Raw genomic sequence first — 22,842 nt, 5'->3', positions numbered from 1 at the left:
CCCCACTTATTGTTTGAAGAGGGAAGGGGGTACTACGCAAAGATGTGGGCCGAGGTCCCCGCAATACAAAAGAAACCTGCGCAGTTAAACACCAAACGTATTCACGTGTTATTCACGATAGCCAGTACTTCGAATTCCGCGGCATACACTTAGCAACACAAAAAAATGACTCAGCGGCTTTGGATAACCGAGTTGCTTGAGAACTCTTCGAGATTTTATATGGGGGTTCTCGTCGCCACATTTACTTTCACTATCGCGATCGTGGTGAGCGTTGTGCGGATTTTGGCACAGTGGCTACGCATGCACTGGCACCTTCGCAAAATACCCCATCCGAAAGAGAGGTGGCCATTTTCCCTCGCGCTGGATATGTGGAAAGCGCTCTCTGAAATGGATCCCGAACTCGAGGTAACGGCAAGTAAGTACACGTCATACTTATTGTTTTAGAAGTTTGTATTCATGAAAGAATGTTGGCATTATTTGCGATATGGCTCATCATAACTTTCCCAAGCTCTAAGAACGTTCTTGCGCCGAAAGCATCCAGCTTCGTTTATGCGCGCTTTCTAATAAAGAAATAAATTATAACGATCTGTGTTAACTTTTATTTTGGTTACTACATCTGTACTACACCTTACAATGACATAAAGGGGAAGGCATAAGAACGTGGGAACCCATGTATGTCATCATGCAGACATTCATTTCTTTTTGGTCATGCATTTTGTGTTACCACTCGATTAAGGCTATAGCTAACATAATAACAGCTATACTTCTTGTTTAATCTACTACGAGTGTCTGCAAGTGGTGCTGTCCCTTACAACTTTTAAATGCGTAATCACATTATCACAAGTTTAAAATTACACGCACAGTAGAAAACGAGCTACGGGAAAAGCAGTCGTCGTTTTAAGGCCATTACAAACTTCGAACCATGTCAAGAACATAACACTAAGCTTGTCTATTTTAGAACAAGGCTAATCACGCTGGCTTATTCTTAAAATGACTTATGCCCATACATTAACGAAAAAATAGTCAGAGTGCAGGCGAGCTGGTGTAAGTTGAACATGATTGTAAACCTGAGACTGGGGCAGAAAGAGAAGGTTTACCGAAGTGTCATTGTCCTCTTGTGATGTGTGTGTGTGTGTTTTTTTTTTTTTTTGTAGGGACGGCGTTGGAGATGGGGTATATAAAGCATGCTCGAAATAAACTTTGCAGCTGGGTTTGAGATGTTGCCTCCTCTTTTACTACCTTCTGTTGCGTTCTCTTTCAGCCCCAGTCTCACGTTTACAATCATGTTGCCCATACATTGTTTGATGGTGATCGACAAGAGAGGCAAATATTAATATTAACTATAATTATTTCTCGAAGAGTTCCGACTCTCCTATTCAATAAATAGCGAGGAGGGAGATATAAGGTCAAGGCGGCACAGCTAGAGCCAAATAAGTCTTTTAATCAGCATTTCTTTATATCTTACGTACCCAGATAAGTTGAACGCCGTTTATTATCAACGATGATCTCGTATATACATGCCCTCCAATTTAAATCTTTAACCGTCTTTTTTTTAACAACACATTAAAAATGCAAAATACAAATGATCGGTTTTCCGGCTAATTACAATGTTCCATTTGCTACATCCTACCAGAAACAATCAAATGCTATTAGCGAAGTATTTTTAAGCGCACACAATTGCAACCAAATTAAGCCATGGGTTATTTTAATTGCACATTGTGCTCATACTTGCTCCCTAACATTAGTCAGTTAGTCCGACAGGTTACAAGTCTAGAAACCTTAAATTAGTGCTAGTTTGTGCAGATGACATCCGGAAGGGGTTTAACTAATCAAACGTATAAAACACAAACTTGTTTGGCATACCATTCTAGAGCGGTACCCGGGGCCATAAAAGTATAAATTGCAACCGAGATAGAGTGACGTCTCGTTAATATCGACGCCTCCAATCCCCCAAGAAATCATCCATGATAACGAGGCAAAAATGCATGTATTTTTCCAGTTTGTCCTTGAAAATGCTGTCCATATAGCGGGGTATGCATAATAACGGTGTCCATATTAACGAGACATGACTGTAATAATATATGCCCTTTATTATGCATATTTGGAACCAATACAATGTGTTGCTTGTTGCTAAGCTGAATGTGTGTATATTTGAACACTAGATTGGGGGTTTCTGCTCTCTTTAGTGGGACAATGCTTCCCACTAAATTCAACGGTGAGATTTAATTGGTTTCTATTTTTACACCAAATGAGGATGGACGCATGCAATCTCACGGTTTGGTGGCCTTGTCAATCATATCTCATTTAAAAAGGGAGAGTTTATACATTAACAAATGTTGAGGAAAATCAGGTTTATGACCGTTAACACGAAAACCTAACTTGAATTCCAATTGTTTTAGAAATATTCAACTACTTCGAAGGGATGTTTAAGACAATCGAAGACAACGAAGTGACAGTGGCCTACTATGGTCCCCAACCTTTTTTCATCGCCACGACGCCAACAGCAATTGAGGTGAGTCTAAGCTTCTAACAATCAAAGACAATACAATTAAACAGGCCATGGTAGAAGCTGGTCTAATTCTGTTTAATTTTTTAGGCCCTAAGCGCAATACGTAAACTAAATTTTCATTAGTATTGTTCTAACTTTGTTGCTTTTTTGCTTCAGCCAATTCTCAACAACACACAGAATTTAAACAAGGCGTTTCTTTACAACATGATGAAACCATGGATTGGAAATGGTATTTTGATGATGTGAGTATTTCTCCGCTTTTTACTCTCTGTCGTAATTCTGCAGGATTTCACGAATAGATATAGTGTGCGTGCCATTGCTTAGCGGCACGAGGACATTTCTACACTCTAAGAAAAAAGGGAGCGTGACTTGCTCCCTCAAGAGACAAAATACACTGACACAACCATTGCTTCCCTAAAGGAGAAACCGTAAGGGGGGAAACCTTTGCTCCCCTACTGCTAGTCCCTCAAAGTTGAACCCCCAGGACTAACTTTGCACCCTTGCATTTAGACCATTGGGACTAAATGTTGCGCCCTTACCTCATTACTAAATTGCGCCTTTACACACCTAGGTGGTGGTAGTCAACGGAAAATTCAAATTTGGTAAAAAAATATGTTATCGCTGGTTGAGATCTTTTTCACACTCATCACACTCCCATATGCAAAACGGTTATATCACATTTGCACACGTATTATACATTTTAGCATAGACAAGGAATTACAACAAAGATGACACACGCATAAAACACACACAATCACACTATTCAATTTTGTTTTCTTTATTGTCACACGCTAATTCAATCGCCAAGCCCAAAAGCCAAAACACCGTAACCTCCACACTATGTCATCAAAATCTTCAAAGAACATTTAAAAGAAATATCGTTTTTTTAACAGTTTATTTTTAAAAGGCCGCTCCTACGCCTTTCGCCATTGCTTGTTCACATATCCTGAGCATGTAGTGGACGCGAGGGGTGCGTCAGCTTTCGGGGTGAACTCGGCCAAGCTTGTATTGAAAGCAAGTGCTTTTTCAGCGTTCGGCGAGGACTCGGGTCAAATCACGCGCTTCGTGTCCAAGCAATAGCGGCCGCCAATGTTGCTCGATTAACTTCTGAATTGGATCTATTACGCCGCAACAAAAAGATTGCTTGCACATCGGCGTTGTGTGCGATTATACTTGGGCCCCACCAGTGTCAGTAACCTGGCGTAAAGAGAACAATATTTTTACTATATATTGCTGCACCGCCCCTTTGAATGATCCAACCGGTCATTGATGTGTGAACCTACGCGTCAGGAGGACACTCCGGCGCTCTATACATTTGCAAAATCATCGTTGTCTAGTCGAGCCGCGACAAAATGTTTCGCCCCCCAAAGGGAGGGTGAAATCCCGAGACACATGAAATAAAATAAAGAAGTTACTGAAAGAAATAAATGATATTTCTATTTAATTATGCCGCAAACCACCCGCGCCCTATACAAATACTCTTGTCAATTTTCTATCCGCAAACATAAATGAACAGGGGCCAACGGGTCACGCCTTCATTGCCTAACTCTGACATTTGCTCGCGAATTGAGACTCAAGGATGCTTGGTGCTAACCAGACTACCAGACAATAAAGCCTAACTCTGAGACTTAATTGTTTGGCGATTTGGGACCAAAGACGCCAGATGACCACCGAAGTTCCGGACAGGAAGACTAACTCTGGCCTATGTTAGGCGATTTAGGCTCAGAGGTGCCAGATGACAGCCTAACTAACGAAAGCGAAGCCTAACTTTGGCACTTGTTAAGGCGAGTTGGTCTCAAAGGTACCAAATGACAGTCAAGCTCTACCAGGCATGCAAGCCTAATTCTGCCGCTTGTGTGTAGATTTGGATCACAAGGTTCCAATGACAGCCAAACACTTAGGACGTGAAGCCTAACATTGGCACATATTTAGCAATTTGAGGTCAAAGTTGCCAGATAACAGCAGAACTACCAGGCAGTATCCTGGTAGGTAGCACAGTTCTTTGTGCCACAATCTGCTTTTTCCCTGGAAATTGGGGGCCTTAAAAAGCCTGATGAAGTCAAAGTAAGCCCAAGCTTGACCTTCCTTGACCAGTCTGAGTAGTTTTGCTCTAATTCACCAAACAAGTGCAAAAGATTGCCTTCGCTGCGCATAGTTTGGCTGTAATTGAGCATGTCTGGGCTTAAACCGCCAAACAACTGCCAAATTTAGGCTTCACTTTCGGTTGTTTGGTTTTCCTGGAACAACTTTGCGCCTAAATTGTCGTAGAAGTGTGATATCTTGGCTTCACTGCTGGCAGTTTGGCTGTTATTTGGAATCTTTGGCTCAAATCTGGCACTTTGGCAATTATTTGGCGAGCGAGAGAAGAGCCATAAAAATGCCATAGAAAAATACTCTGGCACTAACACCTTATTGAAACCCGTATTAGGGCCAAGTTAAAACCCTAGGATTGCGAAAATTATGCCAAGTTAGGCGTTTCTCCGTTGTGTTACCTGGGTGGGCCTACCTCTGTCACTTGTGGCGATTTGAGCCCTAAGATGCCAGATGACAGCCGAACTACCACGAAATTCGGCTAATTCTGGAACTTGTTAGACGAATTAGGGTATAGATACCCAGACTCTTGCCAAAGAAGGTCAGGTTTGGCACTACATTGGTTTCTTCAGGCTTCTCAAGGCCCCGAATTTTTGGACAAAAGCCATCATTAGGCTCATAGCTCTGTGCTACCTGGGTATAAAACAAGATATGCTTCCCAATGCGAATTGCTGAAGTCATGCCTCTTTGTGTTAATATATCCACCGTTCACGAAATGTTGACAGGAATAGCTAGTTCATTGGTTTAGATTACACACGTGTTACATTGAACTTGAATTAAGGCGTCTGGTGAATGCGATTTAATAGGGAGTATTCACAGAACGTCATAATGTTTGTCGTAGTTTCCCGCGAACGCCGAGAGCTAGCTCCTATTTCAAGTCGGCCAAAAACCACCATCCGTTCTGGGAGGAATGCCCGTTGAATGTGCATTCTCGGGGATTGCTCCCAATGGAGGTATTCGCTTTTTTGCAGAAGATAAAGGGCTCTAGCTCTGAGCATGCGCGGCGAACAGTCACAAACGATTCAAAGTCTCGTGAATACCTTTATAACTCAACATATAACGACTCTGGGTTTTTGCATAACGTAATTTAAGTTAATGATTAATAAGAACGATGCAGTTTCCTTTTTTCAGGTAATAGTTCGTTTTAAATGCATTGCACTACGAATTTTCAACGTTCATCTTATAATTACAGCAATTTGGTGCGGTGCAATTGCCAACGGTAATATACTGACATATAACACGTACTTTCCGACATCAATGAAACTTGGTAATGATACCCTAAAATATTTAATTTGTAGATTCATTATTCTAAGAAAAAATTCAGGACTCATAGAGCGACATGACGTGAAGACACAAGAGAAATTCCCGTTATTTTTTGTGGCTGTGAAACTAGATATCGGAAATAATGATCGTCAAAAGCGCACGAATTTAGATAAAGTAATAATTAACAAAACACAAAATCTTAGCATCATACAATGTTATTGCAAAATATCCATGTTATATATATTCAGCATGTTTCTTATTATGGAAGACCTTAATATTTTTATTTCATTTTACGATTAATCTGGATTATAGCAAATTTCACAAACGTAGTTAAACTATTAATTATAATTTTGGGAAGAAAAATATACAATATATTAATTATTTCATCGCTTCCAGTTGTTTTTTGTTTTTTTTTTTAGACAGACTACCCTTTCTGAGGTTACTTACTCTATATCAAACCATATTATTTTTTTCCCGAAGGTAGCAATATTTTTTTTTATTAGTCCTAACAAAGATCATAATCGGTGACAGGTCACTCTACCACTTCCTTTGATAAAATTTCTGAGTCACTAAAAACAAATGGTATACGTCAATACTGCTTGCAGATATTCCTGGATGTGTTAACTTGAGATTTTCCGAATACTAGAGAGAAGACCGGTTGGCGAATGCGAAGAAAAATTTTGACACCGGCTTTCCACTTCCGAATTCTGGATGATTATGCACCCATTATGAACCGAAGAGCTGAACAGATGGTCCACAAGCTTTGCCTTGTCAAGGAGGGATATTTCGACGTGCTCCCAATCGTGAGACTTGCAGCGTTCGGAATTCTTTTTGGTGAGTAACTAGGGTGCGTCCCCATGTTTGAAACTGCAATTTTTTATTTATTGTGAGAACGGGCAAGATTATAAAGTAATAACGGGTTATATTTGCTTACGTGATGCTTTTTTTAGTAACCATCAGCCTAAACAAGTAAAACATTTACAATTTTGCGTAAAAGAAGTATATAAAATAAACTTTCACCTTAAAATATGTTTTGTGTATGAGTTTTGGTTTTTAAAAACACGTTTGCATCGTCCAAAGATACACACCTGTAAACTAAACAAACATTTGAAATGAACATGTTATATGGCGAACAAATGTTTATACTTTTTTAACAAAACCAGAGCATAACAAAGGTAATCATATAATGTCGTACATAATTTTCATAGAACTCCTTAAAGTTTCCTAGTCGAAAGTTGTCACATTTTATACACTTTATGATACCGGTCTTTTAAGCTTCTAATATTATGATCACAATAATGAATGGCAGTTATCGATATTTTTAAATCTAACATAGCTCACAATATTTCTCTTAGAGCGCAGCTCTTAAACCCCCTTTCCGGCTTGAGCGGGTCGCCGTCGCCGTCGGCGTAACCGCGCGGTGCATTCTGGCTAAATTTCCCCGCTAAATCTAGCATAAAATTCTCCCGCTAAATCCAGCGGAAAAATTCCCCACTAAATCTAGCGGAAAGGTTTCCCCGCTAAATCTTGCGGAAAAATTTTCCCGCTAAATCTAGCGCAAAAGTTTACCCCGCTAAATCTAGCAGAAAAATTTCCCCGCTAAGTGTAGCGGAAACATTCCCCCGCTGCATCTAGCTGAAAAACTTGCCCGCTTAATCTAGCGTAAGAATTTCGTCACTAAATCTAGCGGAAAATTTCCCCGCTATATCTAGCGGAAAAATTTCTCCGCTAAATCTGGCGGAAAATTTTCGCCACTACATTTAGCAGAAAAATTTCCCCGCTGAATCTAGCGCAAAAATTTTCCCGCTATATCTAGCGGAAACATTTCCCCGCGGAATCTAGCTGAAAAACTTCCCCGCTTAATCTAGCGTAAGAATTTCGTCACTAAATCTGGCGGAAAATTTCCCCGCTATCTCTAGCGGAAAAATTTCTCCGCTAAATCTAGCGGAAAAATTTCGCCACTAGATTTAGCGGAAAAATTTCCCCGCTGAATCTAGCACAAAAATTTCCCCGCTATATTTAGCGGAAAACCTTCCCCGCTAAATCTAGCGGAGAAGTTTCCCCGCTTAATCTAGCGGGAAAATTTCTCCGGGGGGTCACGTGATACCCCCAGGTCACGTGACCCCCCCCCCCCTCCCCCCAAGGTGACGTGACCTCGGGGAGGGGGTGACGTGACCTTGGGGGGTGACGTGACCTCGGGGGGTTACGTGCCCCCCCCCCCCCCCCGGTCACGTGACCGCCCCGAGGACACTTGACCCTCAGTACCCTTCCCTCCTCCTTCTCAAGAGCTGCGCTTTAATTCGGTATACAGGGAGTTGTAAACGGCTTTCATTTTTAAATCCATGGACAACAAGCTATGAAATATCAGTCTTGCAATCTGAAGAATGCCGTGCAGCTGGAAATATCAGTCTTGCAACCTGAAGAATGCCGTGCAGCTGGACACTGCCAGTTAGACTACAGAACCCGAAAACGTACAAGTACCTTAAAGCTGTAATCAAAGACGTTTGTCCACGAAGTTATCGTCGCACGAATCGGCGAATAACCGCACCAGGAATTCAGAGGAGTTGGAAAAACAAGAAATGTGCAGGGAGGCAACAAGCTTTGACACATGAAAGGTTACAAAACTCCCACATGCATTTAATTGGAAAGCTATCTCGTGCGTATTTCTTCTTTTAGCCCCACAACGTCGTTTTAAGGCTTCCTTTTTATTACCACGGTAATTCTGGTTGGGCAAACCGCACAGTGAATATCTTTTGATGCCGTCAGTAACCGTCGCGCAATTTGTTTTTCAGAAACAGCTTTAGGTGTAAAAATCGACGAGGAGGAAGTGAACCGCAAAGGGCTTCTCAAAGTCAATGACGAGTAAGTACAGACGTCGCGCATTTTCTTCCTTGGTATGAACAGCAGATAAACAAACAGAACGTGACCGGGCTATGTTTTCCTTCCAAAGAATTGCCGCCAGCGTGATTGCCCGGATGGTGAACATCTTCCACTGGCCGGATGTCATATATTACAGGACAAAAAATGCACAAGAGTTCAAGAGGAATGTAGAGTTCATCCAGGCGTACAACGATAGGGTATGTTCAGAGAAAATTTTGTATTACATTATGCGAGGCCACACTTGAACGCCATTGACTCATTCCCTTGCCTCTTTTCCCCTAAAGCTGTATCAAGGAATGTTTTCTGCTGCTACTTAATTACCTAGTGTTGTTCTTCGTTATCTAAAGCGCAAACGTTGCTGCAAAGTAGATGTCTTTCGTCCGAGTATCGTTTCGTTGGTTGGTCTACCGACTTGCGAAATCCCCATTCGCTGCGTGAAGCCACATATTCCTTAGTTCACAGAAGGTTGGATTCATCACGTAAACGTGAGTTCAACGTTTAGCAAATCAGCGACAAGCTCTCAGGGGGGGGGGGGGGGGGGGGGGGCTATAGTACGATTCGTGTCCTTTTACCCGACAATTTACAATGTAGTCCTGCATCGAAAATAACACTGTAGCTCAGTTAATAATAAACATGTTGCGCAGAATGGCGCAGGCCATGATCGTTAACCTTTCGCCATTTTCAGTTTTACGTTTTTTCACAGCTACCAGTCGCTTGTCCTTTAAGGATTATTTGCAACGTGTGCTTGCTCGAGAATACTATTGCATTCATGACTTGGGCAGACGATGGTGTCTAAATATATTAAATATTTCTATGCATTGGAACAACTTATTGCATAACAATAGCTGGACATTCCTAGAAACCCTTGATCTAACGCACTTCTTTCACGCAAAAGGTAAAAGCGAATTAATATACCATAAGTGTAATTACCTTGTGCTTCTAATTGCGCGTTCAGAAATTAGGTGGACATCACGTCTAATGACCCTTTAATTAATTTTTCTTATATCGGCAGTCGATTTCATTATACTGACAGAAAGAGACACCTGACTATCCCCTATATGAGCCCTTACACCAAAGTCATTTGGCGTAAATACGCAGGGACACCTTTTCATTAAAACTGGTACCTAACGAGCATATGTTTCTATGAGTGATATACAAGGTGCGGCGCAAGCTACAATTAATTGCACAAAGTTTTCTTCTTATTACCACCCGATATGAGGCGGTTAGGGGGGAAGGTATGTAGGGGTAAATACATTGTCATGCTGATGTAGGCCACATGAGTAAAAACTACTGCGGTAAATCCAATACCCGAAGTTTTTAGAGCGCAGCTCTTAGGCGCCCGTTTCCGGCTTGAGCGGCGTCGCCATCCCCGTCGCCGTCGACGTCGGCGTAACCGCGCGGTGCATTATGGGTAAATTTCCCCGCTAAATTTAGCGGAAAATTTTCCCTTTTTAAATTTAGCAGAAACAATTCCCCGCTAAGTTTTGCAAAAAATGTTCTCCGCTAAATTTAGCTCAAAAAATTTTCCGCTTCATAAAGGGGACATATTTCCCCGCCAAATTTAGCGAAAAAAATTTCCCACAAAATTTAGCGGAAACAATTCCCCACTTTTAGCGGGAAAAATTTCCCGCTACATTTACCGCGGAATTTTTTCCCTTAATGGGGGGGGCAGGAGGAGGGGCATAGCCTCCTCTTCGTACCTTCCCCTCCTCCTCATCAGGAGCTGCGCTCTAATTCGGCGTTACAGGGAGTTGTAAACGTCCTTCAACGTTTTCCTTCCCTTACCTACGCCTGTCAGCAAGGACGATTGAAAACATGGACTCGTGTAAGAATTACTTTGAGTTACAGTTTATTTTTTTCATACAGTTTGCATACGGAGAATTGGCTTTTCACAGTGAGTATTTTTATAGCACTTTGGGTACTCGCTTTGATTTCGAAAGCGGTGAAAGCTTTATCTATATGCTTTGTTTTCCGGCACATTTTGCATGAAGCAAGTCGACAACTCAATCGTTGGTACGATCCCCCCGACGAACCTTGCGAAAGCCAAGCGTCGTTTATTTTTTAAAGAACATTAACTTTGAGGAACTACTATAGATTCTCCGAAAACAACACAACTACACTCTAAAAAATGCCCGTGCGTCTGCTTTCCCGCACAACACTCGGAGAGCCGATCAGCGCAACTTACGGAGGCAGCTCAGTGAATGACGATGCCGAAATATGTTTAGACGAAAAAACGCAGTCTGAGTTGCGACATTAAGCAATGCAAGCGTGACGTTTTGCATTGATTAACGTCACAACTCCGACTGCATTTTTTGGTCTAAACATATGCTTCGGCATCGTCATTCGCTGAGCTGCCTCCATAAGTTGCGCTGATTGGCTCTCCGAGTGTTGTGCGGGAAAGCAGACGCACGGGCATTTTTTAGAGTGTAGTGACTTGCAATTTTTCTCACAATACAACGAGGCTTTGGTATTGAATTTTTTACCTCAAATACATTATTGTTGACTGTTATTAGCCTGTATTTTGTATTGATTTTGAACAGCGCGACTGTACTACGTTTCATCTTACCTCCAGAGGCAGCCGACTCTACGATGTAATAATACCAATGAAGCAGCATCAAAAGCGCAAGTGATTAGGACTTCCTTGTTTATTTTTGTTGTCTTGTTTAGAACACGTAGAGGAAAACGACGAGCACCAGCAGCTCGTAGCGTTGGCTGAGTCTGGACTTAGGATCAAACGAAGTATATACACGGACGAAGATAGAAAGATTGGCCGACGCAAGCATGTTCGTGTCGTTCAGTCTCTCTCTCTCACTATCTCTCTACGTCCGTGTTTTGGCGCGTTGTTTCAAGATACATACCTACCAACTCGTCGAATTATCCATCCTGTCCCGGGCCTGTTTATGCAGCCTGCGATACCACCCGAATCGGAAAGAAAAAAAATTAATAATTTTAAATTTGATTTGTCGGTATGTTCGCACTGCTCTTAGCCGCTAATATATCCGAAAGGTGCCGGAGCGAAAGTATGTCTTTTTCTACCTAGAAAAAAAATAAAAAATAAAAAATGCTCTGGGCCCGCGTACATTTTTTTTTTTTTTTAAGTTGCATTAACTCTATTTTTTCCGGCAAGGCTGAACAAAGTTATGGATACAGTTGCTATAGCCACTGACGCTTTAAGAAAGGCAAGAAAGGCAAGTCTCAACCCTGTCCACCAGTGGGTCCGGTGCTGGGGCGACACCGACAAGGTTTGACCAGAGGTAAATTGGCGACTCCCTCGCTGGGAGGAAGAGGCGGGGTGATGCGTTTTAGTTTTTTTGCCCGATCAACCAAGGTCATCCTGGTGATATCCCACACTGTCTGGTGATAGTTAGGGGGAGAAAATTGGCCTGGAAGGGCGGGAGGCATCATATGTTTGTCGTTTCAGGCTTATGCTAGGTGGCGCAAGCTACCGCCCGTTACAAAGGGTATATATAGCCAGTAACATCCATCCATCCATCCATACATGGCGACTCCCGAGTATGTCATGTCAGCGCAGCCAACCAGATTGCAGCTTTAACATATAGGAGCGCCGAAGGACGAATCCCGAAACGAGAGCTGTGAACATAGAATGCCACGTCCTGCTATTTTGAGGCTGTCAGTGACTACATTTTTTAAGTGTTGGCATGCACCAGGGTTATCGCCGTTACCGAAAAAAAAGTAAAGAAATACGTTAGTCGTTACCTGCAAAATAAAGGAACACGTTACCGACTTTCGTTACCTCAAAATAAATTCAACATTTTACGCTTATCGGTACCAATAAAAAGTAACGCACGTTACATCTGCGCTGTATTTTATTTATAAAATAGCACTAACACTGTTTTCTGTGTTCTTTTTCTACGACATCGTTTTTTTCACATTTGCATATAGTGCGAGCGCTTTGGGTTTTTTCAGAGGGGTGACATTTTGCTTGGGGAAACGACAGCCGAATATTTTAAAGTGTGTGGAATGGGTGCTTTAATTAATGACTAAGCCCCTCTACATCGTTTTAACTGAAGTCCAGACGTAGTCGAACTTATGGGACCAATGAAGCAGCTTCAGAAGGACAAGTCACTGGAATTGTTTTGTTTATGATTGGTTTAGCGATGATAGAACACGTACAGAAACATCAGGAACACCATGATGGTGCCCTTTTGACGCTGTCTGATTTGCTCCTATCAGCTGTATGGCGTCGGCTACGAAAAAGATGTAAGTATACTTGTTTGAGGTTTTGGAAAGAAGTAACGAGCAACGTAACTAAATTACGCGTAACTAGAAATAAGTAACGTAAGTAAATAACGTAAGTAAGTAACTGAAAAAAAACGTAAAACGAACGTTACTTTGTTACGAACAAAAAACGCGTTACCGGCAACGGCGTTACTTGTAACGCATTAGCGCTAGCACTGGCAAGAACCCAACCTAACGAATGGGAAAGTTCCGTTTTTTCGTGTTTTTATCCATACAGACAAAAAGGAAAGAACAAGGCACTAAAGCTATCAGTTCGTTTGTTTGTTTGTTCTATTCTGGGCTTGCGTTCCTCGGAATTCTGCAGATTGTCAAGACCCGAAAGTCCGAGTACAAGATGGGGTTGGCAGAATCGGAATCCAAGAAATCTTTCCTGGACATTCTTCTCCGGATGCATATGGAAGAAGGCAGCCTGACTGAGGACCAAGTGCGAGACGAAGTCACCTCCATTTTCATTGGGGTGAGTATACATTCAAGTCCGTTCATTAGGGACACTGATCGCTATATCTTCCATAAAGGCCGACGTACTAGATCCTTGGTTTTCTGCAGGGAAAATAATTCTTTTAGTGAACTCCCCTCGTTAGCTGCGACGGGAGCAAAGTTGGGGAGAAGTAAAAAGGGGAGAGGATGTAGAAAAGGAGGGGGCAAAAAAAGTGGAAAGCTCAAAGTTTACGTCGGCCTTTAAGACGAAGAAGTGCGCCGCGCGCTGCCACATTCTTTTACGATCGGCTGCAACATCTCCACCCCTGAAACTCTGGGACAGAGTATGCCGGTTTATCATCTACTGTTAAAAGGAATTTGCTAGATATGTACTGTACATATACGTTTTAGCTCAGAATGCGTTCTATGGCTGGCACCTAACCGCTTTCGGTTTCATACTCCTTTAACGCAAGACCGCCATAAAAAGTCTTCTTCAGCGTCCGGCGAGAATTCCTGCCTTTACTGGACGAAAACTAGTGTCCAGCCGAATGTTGGTGTAGCGTTCGCGGGCTCATTGATTATACGCGAGTCTCATCCAACGCTACCGTACAACTGTTACCATATCCGAGTCCTGCGCAGCATCCGGGAGGAGCCCTATACAAAAGACACTGATTTTTGTTGAGTGGGTGGTGAAACAAGTTTTCGACTTTGACCAATTAAATGCGAAAATTAATTTGTGTCACCTATAGAAGTTACCACATAAAACATTTTTTCTTGCGCGGGTTAGTTTTAAATTGAAGATAAAAAAATTACACAGATGGAACGTCGGAGTACCACTCGACTTTTACACCGCCTTTCGAGTTGCGTCATTGGGCGTACCACCTGGTTTCTTTGTGATTTCCGTCTTTGAGGGTCCCAAGTGATGGTCGACTTTCTAAGGATTAGCATTGCCCAAGGTCGTGGCGAACGATGAAGATAAAAGGCGGCTCGTCACGCGACTGTCGACGATCGTAACAGTGGAGGAGAAATAGTTATCTTGACTTCCGTGAACTCCCAATGACTCAGCACTACAGTTCATACTTATTTTATTTATTATTGTTTGCCTTCAGGACTAGGTAGCAAAATGTTCGAAAATTTTGAAGGACAGAAAGAAAACCATGAAAATAATAAAGTTTTTTACCCAAAAGATTGGTATAATTTGAAAATTTGTTTTAGCAAGAGTAAGCTCGCGATATTTTGAAATATATACAGACATAGATCAACAACCCCAAGAGTTTTTCGCCAGTTGTTGCGGGTACTGTTCCCTTGCATTATTCGTCAATGTTCACGAGAGGTTTCTCAATTCAGCAGATTTTCGACTGCGCATCCGGGAATTGCAGTACACTCTCCATTATACTACTGACTTGGAATTACAGTAACGGTGAACTTGCAGCCGCCGTTAATCAATTATGATGTTATATTTCACAAAAATAGTTACATATGGTGGGGCATTGGCGGGGGCTCATTTGAGTGTTAAACAAGTCTCATGGTTTTCGGTGACTAAGGACGTGACAATGTATTACCCAGGAAATATGTGACAGATAACAACAAATTGACTTCTTCACTTGCAAGCGCACAGTAGACAAATTCTGAGAGAGCACAAAGTTATCTGTTCTCTGTTTTAAAGTTTCAAAACTTAATTTGATATATTTTAACATTTATATCCATACTGCTACACAATTCATACGGAAATGCAGAACGATGCTCATTTGGTGTATACTTTTAGGGCAGTGTAAATAGTCTGACGACAAATAGAGGCAGCAGACAACAACAAGCGCCAGTGTTTCTTCCATTTTCTCTCTTGCTCCGTCACCGCACCGTTTTTTTTTCTTCTTTTTATTGACTAACGAATCTAATGCGGTATAGTATGTTTAATCATCCATCTGCAATGTCGGTAAAATGCCGTGCGATATGATTATTTTTTCGTTATAACGTAGTGACATGTATGCGAATGTTTCCGTATTTCGTAGAAATGTTCTGGATAAGATTGATAATAATTAGTATAAATTTAGCCTCGGTTTTATTTGTTTTTGCATTTTTTCCCGTTTCTTGTTTAAGAAAAAAAAACATGGTGTTGATTTTCATAAAATGTTTTGTTCATTTTGAGCCCTCCCTTGGACCCACAGTCATTATAGAGGTGGGTGGAATTACAAACAAAATGGAAAGCAAAACAAGGAATTCATGCAAGCAGTCCTTGTAATCGTGTTACAGTATTTCTAAAAAAAAAGATAAATAAGAAATATACCCATGGGTATACGAAGATGATTTTAGTTAGTAGACGTTCAAGGTATAAATAATTTAAAGTAGGTATTTTTGCGACACTGTGGAATTCTGACCTTACGTACGTGATAGGTGAGCGATGATACGTAGACTGAACACCTCCAGAAGAAATTATAATTTCTGGGATGGATTGTAATTTTTTTTAACCAGCGTAGACGATGCATTTATAGCCGCCTCATGTGACTTGATATTGGCAAATAATTTATTTTTTATTTTGCGATTTCGCAGCGGAATCGCAATATTTAAAGAGAATGTGGTACATTTTTTTCTCACTTGATTCAAAATAAAAGAGTATAAAAATACAACCGGGAAGTTCATTAAACGTTAAAATCTTTGCACTACCACTTAAAATGCATTTCCACCCACCGCCATTTTTTTACGTTACATTGGCTACTGTCTAAATCTTGCTGGAGTTTACCCGAGTTAATCTCGCGGGTCCTAAGTAACCAGACATAAAGAGTCGTTCGGCTCCTAGCCGATGCTACACCGAACGAGCTCCGCGTTTTCAACTGCCCTACCAAGCGCGCGCGCTCTTTTCTTTTTTACTTTATTGGTGCTTCCATTCTTTATTGGTACTTCATTGATGCTCTTCACTGGTACTTCTCTGATGCGGTACCTTCACCATGAAGCCGCAGCAAGGCGCGACTCATCCATCATCTCCGTTCCTGTGGCAGAAACGGCGGCGCTGCGATCGAATCCCGCTCGCCACTGCATCAAACTCTGTTTTACCCCTGTCTTTACCACGATGGTGAAAACATGGGCGACTTTGCTTACGTAAGGACAGCTCCAAGATAAAACGACTCGTTGTGTACATATAAATTGCGTACTTTTAAAGCAGCCGACATTTCCAATGATTTGAGTTACACCACCATCTGAAAACTACAAAACAATTAAGGCCGGTTCACACATGCAGCGGAGCGCTTAGTTAGCGCTACGTGAGCGCTCCAAGGAGCGCTCATGTGGCGCTTCCTAGGGCGTGATGTAGCGCTCGGTTAGCGCTTCAGAAGCGCTTTGTTAGCGCTCTGTTAGCGCTACAGAAGGGCTTTGTTAGCGCTCTGTTAGCGCTACAGAGGCGCTCTGTAAGCGCTCTGCACGCTCCTTGTGCCGTGCTTGCTGCTGCGGAACAGCGCGTGCACGGCGATTCCTTTGTTGTTGTTTTTCCTTTGGCATTGAAAGAAGAGGAAGTAAAACAGCCGCTCTCCAAGCAAAGGGTCGGGCAGGCGACCCAGAGTCATGGACTTTGAGCGACTAATTGATTGGGTACGACCTCATCGCTTTCTATTCGATATGCGTGACCCTGGTTTCAAAGACATGCAGGTAAAAATAATCGCCTTCGAAAAAGCTCTGTGTCTCGGTCCCTCAGCCTAGGAACAAGGTTCACTAGGTATACCTGTCGGTATCTCGGTGGCGAAAGATGTCGCGCACCCAGAAGGCTCTTCTGGGCGTTAAGCCGTCCACACACACATGCACTAATCGCGTTTGTAAGAGCATTGGTCGCATTTCTATTTCAGCATTTCACATGTCCGCCATGGTGCTGCTGATTCACACCCAAGCACAGGAACCGGAACCGCAGTGCACGCGCTAATCCGCAGCACCGCGGTACAAGAAGCGCCAGTGACGCGCTAACAGGGCGCTACTGAAGCGCTAACAAGGCGCTACTGGAGCGCTAACAAGGCGCTACTGGAGCGCTAACAAAGTGCTACAGAAGCGCTAATCGCGCGCTGTGTTAGAACTAAGTCGCGCGCCAGGAAGCGGCACATGAGCGCTCCTTGGAGCGCTCACGTAGCGCTAACTTAGCGCTCCGCTGTATGTGTGAACAGGCCTTTACAGTAGCTGACCCTTTTGTCTTTTCTTTAACAATCTATATGAACCTCTATCTAATGGTGTTTCTTCTAACCAAACAGGGATTCGATACAACCGCAACATCTATTTCCTACACTCTTTATCTCCTGGGGCATCATCCCGAAGTGCAAGCAAAGCTTCATGAAGAACTTGATTTTATCTTCGGTGACGACTGGGAAAGGCCGGTTACGGTTGATGATTTGAAGCACCTCAAGTATCTGGACTGTGTCGCTAAGGTATGGTGTTCTGAATTAAACCTACGTTCACTTGCAGAGGATTTTTAACTTTAATATAATGTGATCATGACAATAACATTTTGATATGCACTGACAGCCTACGAGATGTCGTGAATGGCTCGTTTTGTTCCCGTGTTCAATTCGTGGTTTGTCGTGGAGTTCCAATCAACCAATCCAGCAATCTCATTGGCCGCGGAGCGGTAATGAGATGCTAGAAACATTCCACTCGCTGCAATTCTTGAACTCTTTTTTTTTCTGGAACATTTCTAAAACCCAAGGCCGAGACGACAAGAAGGGGACAAACACGGCATCTCAAACACAGCTACTAAATTTTTCTTCAGGACACTCCTTTTATACCCGTCCTCTCCACTCCGCCCTCCACTTGGTCACGGCCCAATGGTTGGCTGCAATTTACACACGACTACAAAATATGGTGAAAGGGTCCACCGTAAACGAAGGACCACGCCCTCTACACAATGGTCAAGGTCACTCCCATCCACCGACAAAACATCCCAAACGTATGCAATCGTAAAAAAAAAAAAAAAAGTTTACCTTTACACAGTTTGTTTGATATCTTTAAAATCATATTTTTATTACACAATTCTTAGAGATGTATGCATGCTTGCGAACTTGGTTCTAAGGCGTGGTGTAGCTCAGGGTACAGCCGTAATTCTCAGCACATTTGGCACGCGTTGCCAAATTCGTATGCTAAACGTGTGTACTTGAAACTCGGAACGCGACCGTCGTTTTGCAATATGTTTCATGTCAAATGTCTTACAACGTACCCTACTCAGAGGTAGCGAAATATTAAAAAACAAAGAGAGAGAGAGAGAAAACCTTTATCTTCGCTTTAAGTCCGGAGCTCCACAAAAAGAGAGAACGGTGGCCGTACAGTTTGTATTTGCTAGGCCATCTTGTTTCTCGTCTGCTCACTGGTTTGCGAGCCCGCTCCAGGGTGGCTTGAGCAGTGCAAAAGCGCCGAGCACGCCATATTAGAGGCTGGTGACGAGCACGATGATCGCGATAAGTAATATTGTTTCCGAAATATATAAACGATGACCACCTGGGAGCAAGCGTCCAAAAAGGTGTGCAGACGACAAACATGCGGTACAGGACGAAGAAAATTCACTGCCGCCGTTTTTGCACTATCTTTATTGGTTCGCAACCTTGAGTTGAGAAATAAAAATTGACATAAAACATTTTGCGAAACGGCCTTCGCGTGCCTAGTTTGAGAGATGTACGATTAGCTTTTTTTTAAATTTTGCACGACGTGCCAAATGTGTTGTTGCCTACGGCCTCACCTTGTATAACAGATGCTGAAAGCAGGATGACGATTCTGTCGCTTATTTTACGTTATCACTTACATGGGCGCTTGGATGAATAAATTCTGGACTCCATAAAGGGAATATGCTGCGAAGAAGTGTTGGCTTTCGCTTGACCGCGTTCGCTCTGTGCACGGAGTGAGGACTGCGGCTGTTGCGCCGCGCTCTAGTTGCACGTGGCAACGGGCAAAGTTCGTCGGTCTTCGCTGCACAATTCACTTTATGAAGTCCATGAAGTCCAGCGTTAACACGACTAGATATTTCGCTTTTCCTGGAAAGGTTTAAATAAGACGCTCAGAAGTTTGAGACTTCCTGATATTTATGTTTTTCTACGCGACCGTCTCTATTTTTTTTTTGCGGTGCTTTTTTATTTTTATATTATTGTGGCACTCTACCGGCAAAGGACGTGGCTCATGAATATCATTACAGGAAAACATAATTAGTCGCTAATCAGGCATATTTATTTCCTTCGGCTTTGCCTATTAAGTGCCGCAGTGCATATTTTCTTGGTTTCACAGTTTCGTACTTGTTCCCAATATTTTGCACCATACGTCTCCAGTTCCTTAAATTACGTTTCAGCTGCTATACTTTGTTTCAGCTCCGGTCCGAGCGCGACCGATGTTATGAGCCAAAGGGCCAATCAAACCGCACAAAAGCGCAGCGTCATCGCGTGCTCTCTGCGCTTGATTGGACTAGCCGGCGGAGGAGCACACACAGAGAGACGGCGAATACCAGCTGGTCCTATCAACTGCAGAAAGCACGCCGTGACGTTGTGCCTCTCGCTGTTTGATTGGCCCTTCGTCTCATAACATTGGCCGCCCTCGGACCAAGCTGAAACGAAGTATAAAGTGTATTCTCATCATATAACACAGTATATTGATAGGCACCCTCTCAGCTTTTTAAAAACAAAAACCTGACATCCCCGAAAATCACAAGACGTTGATTTTTTGGCATCAGTGAATAACAAAAGCTAGATACTTCTCTTTATTTTTTTTATCCCTGAAACGAGGCAAAGTTTTCTTGTTTTGTTTTTAGAGCGCAGCTCTTAGGCGCCCATTTGCCGCTTGAGCAACGTTGCCGTCGCCGTCGGCGTAACCGTGCGTTGCATGCAACACAAGTTGCATGCAACCCGCAAGCGCCGGTGTAACCACGCGTTGCATGCAACCAAAACTGCATTTAGTCCACGTTGCATGCAGCCCGCATTGCATGCATCCCGCCGGAGTCGCCGGGTTGCATGCAACCCGGCGACGCCCACGAGGTCACGTGACCCCCTAGGTCACGTGACGCCCCGAGGTCACATGACCCCCCTCAGTACCCTTCCCTCCTCCTCCTCATCAAGAGCTGCGCTCTAATTCGGAGTTACAGGGAATTGTAAACGGCTTTCATCTTTTTTTACGCTATAATTACAATTTTTGTATTTATTTATGCAGCTGATCGTGCACAAAGAAGACGGAATTTTCACAGGATAGTGAATACTGTACTGAAGGGAGCAAAACGTTTGGGCAACACCGGAGTGCGGACCGAACTGCATCGCGGGGCTCCCTGACGGCGCGCAGCCTGCTGTTGAGACCAACGCAGTGCAAACGTTTGCTCCCATCAACGCGACTCGCTTAGGTCGTATTGCAACGGCGATAGACGCCGCTCTGGCAGCCGTGATTCCACAATGTTCACTCATCGTTCTGGACAGTGGCCTGAGTGACCGAACTCGCGTGCCGTACGGGACAGTCAGTTGAAGCGACACTCTCGCGCGACAAGGCAACGCATTAAAAACAATTGTTTCCTTTGTCGCGTTATTTTCAAAGCTTCCCATCCGTAATAGACGATCTCAGCAGCCAGTTTTCGTTATCCGGCCACCGCCGGCGTGCATTCGGTACACGCGAGCGCCCCGCTGCAAGTCTGCTAGAGGAGAGCACGGGACGGGCGGCCCACGTGCAAGAAGACAACAGGTCCCACGATCCATAGACAGTGGTGGCATAACTAAACTGGTTGTGGAAGTCAGATAGTTCTGTTACAGATAGTCGTGCGCGAGAGTCGCGTTAACTGCCCGCGCCGCGAGCCACTATCCAGAGCGATGGGCGAAAATTGTGGAATGAATCATGGCTGCTGAAGCAGCGACTATCACCGTTTCAATCAGACCACAGGGCGTCGAGTTGAAGTGAGCAAAGGACTATAAAGCAGCAGATAAGAACGGACACGCGGGCGCACTGCGCGGGTCTAGGCAGCAGGCGGCGAGCCGTCAGAGAGCGCGCTGATGCAATTCGGTCGTCGCTCCAGTGTTCTCCTCAATTTTACTCCCGACAGTACATTTTTATTGTGATATTTGACGTTGTCAATAAGATATATCATGCACTGAAGAATAATCATGCAATAATTCATATTCATTACAGAAACAAACAGTAAATGAAAAACCACTCGAAGTCATTGGAGCACTATAACTGCGTGACCTATTTTATTCTTGAAAGCATATTTTTTATAGTTCCATTCTGTCAGTTCTCATGCGGGATTCGACCTTAGGGAAATGAAGTGTGAACAATACAAACACCTTATCTAGTTCATTTGTTTGCGAAGTTTGTCCCTCGTTGACTGGGCTTCCAAGTTACACAAAAACCAAGACCTTCAATCTCCTTCGACTTTTGCATGAGAGTTTATGCAATATACTTTGACCTGCCAATGCATGTCTTTATTGTTTTGTTGTTCCAGGAGTCGATGCGACTCTATCCTCCGGTTCCTCTAATCGCTCGGAACATTGACGAAGATGTCAAAGTTGGTAAGAACCCAAGCACCACTTTAATATATACCTTAGAAAGTTATCAGATGCAACAAACGAATTGGGACCAGCGAACGTTTTCAAAAAGACGAGATGGGTTACTTCTTACTACGCAAATTTATTTACAAGACTGTGGATCAATCATGTGCACTGTTCTGTCTATTTCAAGGTGAATACACCATACCCAAAGGAACGGTGGCAATCGCAGCCATCTACTTCATGCAGCGTCATCCGAGATTCTTCCCTGACCCGCACAGCTTTATTCCAGAGCGATTCTCGGCTTCTAAAGAAAGAACGAACCCTTTTGCTTACGTTCCGTTCTCGGGAGGAGCGAGAAACTGTTTAGGTAAATACTTGCTAATCTCCGTATATTCTAATATAACCTGAGTGTGTAAGGTTTTTAGTTTTTTTTGTAGTTGCTTTGATTGGAGTGTTTTAGGAGTACCTTTTTATCCGCATGCCCAAATTGTAACGAACAGTACATGCTTTCTTTTTTTTAAATTTAAGTCTATACAAAACCAAACCTTCCTAGGGATAATATCAAGTTCTTAATCAAAGTGAGACCGTAAACGCACTCTATATGTATTTAAATGGCAAGGCACTGCCCCAAAATACCTAAATCACGTAAAAATAATTGATCTAGCACCTAAATAGAATCCGGGTAAATACAATAAAAGATTTCACGATCCCTCCCAAGAGCCAGACAACTAATAGTAATTTTGAAGGAAAACTGTTCATCACATGTTCTTACATTCAGGGCAAAGGTTCGCCAACCTTGAGGACAAGATTCTCTTAATCCACATAATGCGGCGTTTTGAGATCAAGTCCAAGGTCCCCATGACAGAACTTCAGCTCTCCATCGAGGTGGTTCTCCGAGCGACGCAGGGCTTGGAAATCGCCCTCACGCCCAGAAGACGGCCTTCTGCGTCCCGTTAA

The 22,842-nt window shown here is 43.1% G+C and overlaps 1 protein-coding gene across 1 annotated transcript; it reads left to right on the top strand.

The window, feature by feature from the left end:
* Positions 1–285: 285 nt before the first annotated feature.
* On the top strand, positions 286–22,842 carry LOC8031260 (cytochrome P450 4V2). The gene is made up of 11 exons (XM_029994691.4): positions 286–415; positions 2,400–2,512; positions 2,666–2,751; positions 6,510–6,697; positions 8,656–8,725; positions 8,814–8,940; positions 13,308–13,460; positions 17,644–17,817; positions 21,840–21,906; positions 22,076–22,252; positions 22,664–22,842. The coding sequence occupies exons 1-11, from the start codon at positions 301–303 to the stop codon at positions 22,840–22,842; spliced, it is 1,449 nt and encodes a 482-aa protein (XP_029850551.4). The 5' UTR covers positions 286–300.

The sequence above is a fragment of the Ixodes scapularis genome, unplaced genomic scaffold, assembly GCF_016920785.2.
Source record: "Ixodes scapularis isolate PalLabHiFi unplaced genomic scaffold, ASM1692078v2 PGA_scaffold3__209_contigs__length_174095766, whole genome shotgun sequence".
Lineage (NCBI taxonomy): Eukaryota > Metazoa > Arthropoda > Arachnida > Ixodida > Ixodidae > Ixodes > Ixodes scapularis.
This window is presented reverse-complemented; position numbering and strand designations above follow the sequence as displayed.

Excerpts from the sequence above, each read along its gene's own strand:
- LOC8031260 (XM_029994691.4), top strand. The coding sequence starts at position 301 with ATGCACTGGCACCTTCGCAAAATACCCCATCCGAAAGAGAGGTGGCCA. Across the intron at positions 6,698-8,655 it reads AGCGTTCGGAATTCTTTTTG|AAACAGCTTTAGGTGTAAAA; the intron begins GTGAGTAACTAG and ends TTTGTTTTTCAG. Across the intron at positions 22,253-22,663 it reads AGGAGCGAGAAACTGTTTAG|GGCAAAGGTTCGCCAACCTT; the intron begins GTAAATACTTGC and ends TCTTACATTCAG.